This window comes from Gymnoscopelus braueri (assembly GCF_963280865.1).
Source record: "Gymnoscopelus braueri genome assembly, chromosome: 9".
In the NCBI taxonomy this organism is placed as follows: Eukaryota; Metazoa; Chordata; class Actinopteri; order Myctophiformes; family Myctophidae; genus Gymnoscopelus; species Gymnoscopelus braueri.
The window spans coordinates 11,866,926-11,875,692 of record NC_137610.1 but is presented as its reverse complement, the minus strand read 5'-3'; the positions used below and the strand labels follow the sequence as shown (position 1 = coordinate 11,875,692).

At 40.0% G+C, this 8,767-nt stretch overlaps 1 protein-coding gene across 1 annotated transcript in view; it reads left to right on the top strand.

Moving 5' to 3' along the window:
- Nucleotides 1-7,715, top strand: part of impdh1a (IMP (inosine 5'-monophosphate) dehydrogenase 1a) — a gene marked incomplete at both ends in the record, with an annotated part of 13,203 nt that extends 5,488 nt beyond the window's left edge. Inside the window, 13 exon segments of the mRNA XM_080437793.1 lie at nt 1,208-1,309; nt 1,642-1,716; nt 2,266-2,383; nt 2,797-2,885; nt 2,983-3,070; nt 3,581-3,780; nt 4,117-4,207; nt 4,322-4,441; nt 4,444-4,665; nt 4,870-5,014; nt 5,233-5,376; nt 5,675-5,758; nt 7,694-7,715. Of these exon segments, the coding sequence (XP_080293919.1) occupies nt 1,208-1,309; nt 1,642-1,716; nt 2,266-2,383; nt 2,797-2,885; nt 2,983-3,070; nt 3,581-3,780; nt 4,117-4,207; nt 4,322-4,441; nt 4,444-4,665; nt 4,870-5,014; nt 5,233-5,376; nt 5,675-5,758; nt 7,694-7,715 (1,500 nt within the window).
- Nucleotides 7,716-8,767: the final 1,052 nt, after the last annotated feature.

The window sequence follows — 8,767 nt, the reverse complement described above, 5'->3', positions numbered from 1 at the left end:
GTAATGGGTGTTGATGAAGCATACTGTACACGCGATACATGAACCTTGTGACCAGTAGCAACAGCACCAGCGAGTACAAATTAAGTAAGATCACTGCACAGCCCTTCTTTCCAAGAAAATCGCAAATCCTAGGAAGTTAATAGTCTGGTGGCACTTAACTCATGGTCATGTGACTGTGTAATACTCTATGTAAACATTGTCACATGAAGGACTTGCAAGACAGGTGGTGTCCAATAAGAACTTAACCGAGATATCAACCCCTGCGGTTAAGAGGTACAGGGAGGGCAACTAGTAGCTCAAGCTGAAAGAGTATGGGTCTGGATTCAGAGTAGGGTCGAGTGATGTCGCGTCAGTTATCAGTTGTCAGTTATATGGAGTCCCAAAGCCAGTCATGCCCGAATAACGTGGATATAATAACCATGACAACTAGGACTAACTAGGAACAAACTAGATGATGTGAAAGCCTTCGTAACACTATGACTAGCATGTAATGTATGTTCTCTGTGTTTACTTTGAAACAATATTCCACTTGTATGTTTGCGGCCACATAGTAACAGTAAATCTTATTCACGCCACTCTATTATGTAACCTGAGTTGCTTTATGAACGAAGGTCTGCTATAGTGCGTAGCAAAGAAATCCTGAAGGGGGTGTCAACAAGTGTCATTTGGTAGCAGCGGACATCTTGGTGGGTCATAAACAGCTTGACTAAACATTGACTCCCACCAATATGTCTGCAGCAACTATGCCACGCCCCCCCCCGTGGTGACGACACGTTGCCAAGCACTATACCTAGTTAGTGTCTGACAGAAACCTGGCAATATATTTGTAGTCTTTGTAATTTGTGTGAATTTGCAGATTTATTTTTTGTTGATTATTAAATCTAATAAAAACTATGCCAAATAAATTCAACGTTTTCACGATGCAAGTAAGTAAGTAAGTAAGTTAGTAAGTAGAAGTCACTGATTTCAAGAGTGGGTTTGAGTGGTGGCATGTGTTTGGGATTAGCTACACATTACAAAGGGAAGTCACACTGTTATTAGACCCAGTGCTGTGTGTTAATAGACTATTTCCAAATGTAAATTTTAAACTTTAAACTTTATTTTTATTTGATACAAAAAATAAATAAAAATTAACTCATAAATGACAATTTAGGGCGTTAATTTATGAGTTATATATGACAATGTTTTTATGTTTCCCCACTGTCAGGATCTAACCTCTGCGTTGACACGGAAGATAAGCCTGAAGACCCCTCTCATCTCCTCTCCTATGGATACTGTCACAGAGTCATCCATGGCCATTGCCATGGCAGTGAGTAGCCTAATTCAAAACATATCATTCCAATTGCATAAGTTAAAATGGTAGTACATCCCATACAGCAAGAATGTTTCCAAATATATTTTGGATCGTAGTGTAAAGGCATTTTCGCAGATATTTTATATATGTGATCCCTCAAATAAGGCTGCATCAATCAATTCCTTACTTTGAACTACACTTTTTCCCACAAGCATAAACTTTTTTTTCATTTTCCCAGTGGTGTAGTGGAGGGTATACAAAGTATACAAAGATTTAACTCGTCCTAGTTATGGAAGTGACCGTATCAATATATGACCCCTCAGTCGGTGTTTTTCTATGTATTTCAGCTGACGGGTGGGATTGGAATCATCCACCATAACTGCACAGCTGAATTCCAGGCCAATGAGGTGCGCAAGGTGAAGGTAAGAGCTGAGGCAGCCCTGGACAATAACATCCACTCCTTTTATTATCAATTCACCCAACAGCACAATGGAAATCCTTATGTTTAGGGTATTTTAGTGCCAGCAAAACAGTACTGTAAGTTCAATATACAGTATAGGCTATAGACTATTACCCCACACATTGCATTTTTGCTGAATAAACTTGAGTGTCTCACCCACAAATTCGACCACACTATCCAAAGCAGCAAAGTTTCGTCCATTTTGACATGACGAATTCCTTCAGAAGAGAGGTCGCTCGCTGTGTCAGTTCAGTCTGTCATGACACGTTAGCTGTGCAGTTAGGTCAGCAGCCATATACCCCCTAGGGAAGATATGGCTTTATTTAGAAATGTGTCAGTTGCTGTATCACTCCTTGGGTGACCCCAAGGAGTATTAGTATTTGTATTACAAATGCTGTAGAAATTACTGTAGTCATTCAATTAATATGAGAGGCAGTGGAGATTGCACTGATAAATAAGAAGAGGTCCACTCAATATTTTAACTACACAGTATTTGTGATTGTATTGTCAGAAATTCGAGCAGGGCTTCATTACTGACCCGGTGGTGATGAGCCCCCATCACACAGTGAAGGACGTGCTCGAGGCCAAGTTGCGTCATGGTTTCTCAGGGATCCCCATCACAGAGACCGGCAAGTATACTGACATTAACATCTAACATTAACATTGACATCAACATTTTAGTACTTTTACTTTTGGTACTTTAAGTACATTTTTATACCAATACTTTAGTACTTTTACTCAAGTAAATGTTGAATTCCGGACTTTTACTTGTAACAGACTCAGAGTACATCTATTGCATTCAAGCCTGGAATTTCGTCATTTTAGGGGCAAGGCCACTTGGTGTTGTAATTTTTTGGAGGGCACAAAGGCCAAATGCCAGGGCAGGAAGGCCATCCAAAAAAATTATAAAGATTTTTAAGTCCAAAAATAAGTCCACGGAAATAATGCATTTAACTTGAAGGTTAAGGATGATTGTATTTTAATATATTATAAGAATAGTATAACTATCTGTGAAATATAACCCTAAGATTATTTTTTTTAGGCAAGATGGGCAGCAAGCTGGTGGGCATTGTCACCTCCAGAGACATTGACTTCCTGTCTGAGAAGGACCATGACAGACCCCTGGAGGAGGTTTGTGTGTTATTTGTGTGTGTTTGTATTTGATTGATTTTGAAGCATAAAGACACGGAACATTAATTTGAATGGATTTCATTTCTGTTTGTACCAGGCAATGACAAAGAGGGAAGATTTAGTCGTTGCACGAGCTGGTGTCACGCTGAAAGAGGCCAATGACCTCCTCCAACGCAGCAAGAAAGGTACCGTGTGAGTCAGAGCTGTTTGTGTCTCATCGCAGCGCGAGGCAGAGAGAGAGGCAGTTACTGCATTGCATATTTCTCACTCAAATGTTTTAAAATACATATTGTAAGGTATTGTTTAAGTTTAAAACGAGTAATGCACCATCTGGCCGTCATCTTGAGTTAGACAGAAAGTAGCAGCCCAAGTGTCTCCCTAATGTGTGGAGGAACATGAGCTATGATATTCATTCACAAGGACTTGGTGATATAATCATGCAGTAAGCTCGACTTTTAGGAGACTTAAAAATAATATTTAAAAAAATCCCCCTCCCCAATTTTTGGGCATCTATTATTGGTCAGTTTTTCAAATGTGAAAATATGTGACAATGTTTCTTTGTAATATAGTCTGACCCACACTAGAAGGCACTTAGTTGATAGTATTATGTCACAAATCTGCTTTTGGACGAGACATAGAACCTCACTTCTCCATTTCATCATTCAGATTTACACTCCCTACTGTCTTTCTTTCAGGTAAGTTGCCCATAGTGAACGGCAGCGATGAGCTCGTGGCCATCATTGCTAGGACTGACCTGAAGAAGAACAGAGACTACCCACTGGCCTCCAAGGACTCCAGAAAGCAGCTGTTATGTGGGGCGGCCATTGGCACCAGGGACGACGACAAGTACAGGTTGGACCTCCTCATGCAGGCTGGGGTGGATTTGGTGGTCCTGGTGAGTGTTCTTTGGTGGTCTGTGGGAATTGTGTTTTGTCATTAGGTTTCATTAGATCAGAATTGTAATAAGGTTTTCCTAATCATGGTTTGGTGGGTAAGATGCTTGTCTCTAACAGCCCATTCAAAGTCAATGTCAAACATGACAAAACATTGACTACCCAATCTCTGAACTTCAAGTCATAAATAACATAATAAAAAGTATAATAATTGTAATAGTCTTGAGCTACTGCACTAGTACTGAACATTTTAGATTAGTCATTCATTCATTTATTAATTCATTTATTTGTTCTTGGTGAATTCGTCAATCTCTCTCACCTGGATGCTTGGATCACAGGACTCTTCTCAAGGGAACTCTGTGTATCAAATAAGCATGATAAACTACATAAAACAGAAATACCCTGAACTTCAGGTCGTGGGGGGAAACGGTAAGCTCCTCTCCTCTCTCTCCTGCATTTGTCTTGTAAAAGTAAAACCCCTTTCAGGTTATCGTTCTCTGGCGCCCATCTTCTACTGATTGGTGTGTCTTTGGCTCCCTCTAGTGGTGACAGCTGCTCAGGCTAAGAACCTGATAGATGCTGGTGTGGATGCACTGAGGGTGGGCATGGGTTGTGGCTCCATCTGCATCACCCAAGAAGGTAGGGTCAGCAAGCAAGATGTGGCTGGAACTCACCACTGTGGGTTTTTCATGTATCATTGAATTTTTTGGTGTGTGTGCCAAAACACTGCATTATTTTCTCAGTCATGGCGTGTGGTCGACCCCAGGGTACGTCAGTGTATAAAGTAGCAGAGTACGCCCGGCGTTTCGGGGTGCCCGTCATCGCTGATGGCGGCATTCAGACTGTTGGACATGTAGTTAAGGCTTTGGCCCTTGGAGCCTCCACAGGTAGGGAAATGTCTACTTTTGACACTTTTTGACATGAGATTATAGGTACGATTCAAATTCAAGAGATTTTGTATCTTCATCTTGTAAGACACACATTAACGTAACATCATTAAAGTAACATACATTTCACAGTGCTGTGTCATCATGTCACATGACCTTTCAGATTGTTTTTTAACAATCATTGACGTTGACCTCTGTCCTTAGTGATGATGGGGTCGTTGCTTGCGGCAACCACCGAAGCCCCAGGGGAATATTTCTTTTCGGACGGTGTGCGTCTGAAGAAGTACCGTGGCATGGGCTCTCTGGACGCCATGGAGAAAAACAACAACAGTCAGAAACGTTACTTCAGGTTAGAGAAGCTCAGAGCCAGAGGCCATAGCAAAGAGGTCATAGTTCTACTAAATGTACTGTCACTAATTATCCACTTTCAACATGATTGGTGTGTGTGTGTGTGTGTGTGTGTGTGTGTGTGTGTGTGTGTGTGTGTGTGTGTGTGTGTGTGTGTGTGTGTGTGTGTGTGTGTGTGTGTGTGTGTGTGTGTGTGTGTGTGTGTGTGTGTGTGACCAGTGAGGGGGATGGGGTGAAGGTGGCCCAGGGAGTGTCAGGATCAGTACAGGACAAAGGCTCCATCCATAAGTTTGTTCCCTACCTCATTGCTGGTATCCAACATGGCTGTCAGGATATCGGGGCCAAGAGTCTATCCATACTGCGGTAAGTGTGGTGCACATGTGTGTGAGTGTTACGTGACGTTGGAAATATATGCCATTTGCTGTGTGTGTTATGTGTGTATATTAAAATGGCAAAACAATATATAATATTAATATTTTAGCTCTTTATATATTTTGAAATATATGCATATCATATAAACACTAAAAGAAAAATGCGCTTCTCAATTATTCAGTTAATCGAAAAAGTGATAGATATAATCATCGTTAAGAGGATAATGGATAGTTGCAGCCCTATGTGTCTTATATGATCTTCAACTTGACATTGAGTGTCTTTGTCCCAGATCCATGATGTACTCTGGAGAGCTGAAGTTTGAGAAGAGAACCATGTCTGCACAGGTTGAGGGGGGAGTCCACGGCCTCCACTCGTAAGTCTGACCTTTTGTTGTCCCCTGATGACCTTCTCTCCCCAATATCCCTCTGCTTCTGTTTTCTGCAAATACGACACTTTTCGCTGTTCATAGAACATGGCAACATTTACGTCAACATTAAGGAAGTGAAATGTTTGAAAGTCATTCTGTGTAACATTCATTTTAGTTAGTAGTCTGTTTTAGTGACTCGCCTTGTAGCTCCGCAGTCATTACAGCCTTTGTCTATACGGGAGGAACGCTGAAAAAGGAATACTGCGGTGTCCTAGCGCCCAGGGTTAATTGGATATTTATAGGAAAGCAATAACAAGTCAGCAGAAACAGTACATTTCTGGTGCATGTGTAATTTTGGTGCTTTGTGAATAAATAGTTGAATAGTGTTTAAAGAAGTTGTCAAAAAACACATTATGTGGAATGGTTATTTAGAAAAATATAAAGATTATATAAAAAAATACTTTTGTTTAATTGAAAAAGTTACACAGTATGACTTTAAAGAGCTTTATATTCTGATTACAATCATTGCCATAGAGTGTTTGTTCAAAAACAGCGGTCTCCCTGTCTCTCCAGCTCTTAAGTAAAGAGAAACATGTTAAGGTCTGGATACCAATTTTATCCATTTGATCATACTAAAGTAAGTACACGATAAACAAGTGAAATTGGAAGTGATGACACAAAGAAATGGGCAGACAAAATTGGAACTGGAACACCATAAATTTGAAGCTGATAAATGGGTATGATTGGCTGTTATTTGGAAATCACCTGAAAATGATTTTTTTGTTTATTAAAGAGCTGGAGAGACGGGGAGATCACTGTTATTGAACAAACACTAGTCTATAGCAATGATTACTATCAGAATATGACTTTTGAACAAAAGACTTACACTCCCTTTGAGCGAGTGTGACAAAAAGTCATGTGTCATAGCTGTTGTATGGACGTTTTTATTTGTTCACTTGACTAGAGGTACGTTTTTATTTCCTTTTTACTCTTTTCAAACCCATAAACACTTGTGGAGGTTGTTTGACACCCTGACCTGTATACACATCCTTTTTTGTGCTCCTTTCAACCGTGATCAGGATGGGACCTAAAGTCCCATTGTGCAAAGCAATACATTTTTCACATTTACTGTATGGTTCTAATATATAAAAGAAATTGTCCCAAAGAAAAAAAGGAAAGAAAAGAAAACCTATTCTGGGCTTTTTTTTTATATTTTGAAATGTGCAGTATATTTGTTGTGGTTTGGGGTCCTGTCTGTATGTGTTATATTGGTGTTGTCACTATACTGTCTAATTACATTGAGTATGTTTTGGTGGTGGGTTGTGGTCCATTGCAGTCTGTTAGTATCTGTGTTGCATCCCTATACAGATACTGACAGATAGTACTGACTCTTCGTCTGGGTGGGGTAAAGGTAAATCACTCACACACCACCCGGGTTTGATTCCCGGTAATGTGGCCTCAGGCTTGGACAGTGAACACAATTAGCAATGTTCGCGGCTGGGGCCAGAGGCCACAGCGACAGAGACCACAGTACATAATTGGGGGAATTGGCAATGACTGCATTGGGAGAAAAAAATTGAAAAATATTTTCTTTACCAAATCAGTGATTATCAAACCTGTTATGCCACTCTCAATGTTTTTGTGTGTTCAAGCTACTATATACTGTATCCTGTTAGATCTTTCTCAGTGGTTTCTGGATGTCATAACCATTTCCTTTCTCACTGTCAAGTGAAGTGAAATATTTCTGAAGTTAGCAAACGGTCAAACTGTGTTCTCTCTTCTCTCTCTTGCTCATGCTCTCATGTTAGATATTCTTTTGTGCCATGTAAGTACATCCATCCTGTGCTCACACTTCCACCCTCTTCAATCCCCATCCAACATTGTGTAACGGTATTCGGCGACACGTAATTGACTGGTGGTTGTCGTGTTTTCCGACTGCAGTTACGAGAAACGACTTTACTGAGGGAGGAGGGAAAGCAGGAACCTCTCGATCGGCACCCAATGTCCCCATGCCGGCGGCTACGAGAAGACACAATGGATTTTAGTTTTTAATACAACTAAAAACGGTTATGGTGATACACTCTGACCCTGTTCCTTGGATGCTGTGGGGATCACATGTGTGAGTTGTAACTTAAGGGTTAACTGTTTCTCCTCTCCTCAGTTTTTCTAAAATACAATTTGTGGACATTTATAAAGATCCTTTAGCTATGTTGAAAATATAGATAATATATCAAATATACGTATACAGGTATTAGCTGATTAGCTCATTAAATGGTTAAAGGCAATATTTATAAAAAAAACATAACAGAGGCAAGATAAAAGATAAATGGACTCTTGCAGCTCGGCTACTTGCCATGTACCCATGGTCACATGATTGCAGTAGCTATCACAGGCAGCTTCTGTTTAAGGCTCCTCAACATTATATTTACAGACAGTAGTATTTAATTGAATCAAATTACAGTGAGTACGCAGCTATGAGTTCAGTATCTTGCTCCCAGGTCCTATTCAAGGTCATTTAGACAGGATACATGGCTATAATGGGGGTTTAACACCAGCAGACCTTTGTCGCGGTCATGTTACAAGTGACTTATGTTATCGCTGACCTTTTTTTACAGCCAGGGTCTTGACAGCCCCTAATGGTACCTGGAGACACTGCAGGAGGGCCGCAAATGCTATAGGCTACTTTGTATTTAGTTTTGTGTATACTATTTAATTGTCATTAATTAGAAATTAATATCAATGATTGAATTATGGTTAAAAAATATAAAAAATAACTATGACCACTCCTCACTACTAGGGGATCTCACATTCCTGAGTGTCACTTATCTCTCTATTAATTAGCAACCAATAATTTGCTGTGTGGATTAAGAAATGGTAGAGACCCCTGCTCTGTATCAGCTCTCTCAGCACCCAGTTATTTATTGGTATCTGTTTTTCTGTTTTAAAATAATTGAACATTTTGACAGGAAAATGTGTCTTTTGAAAAGTATGCTTTGAGTTTACAATTGAAAAACA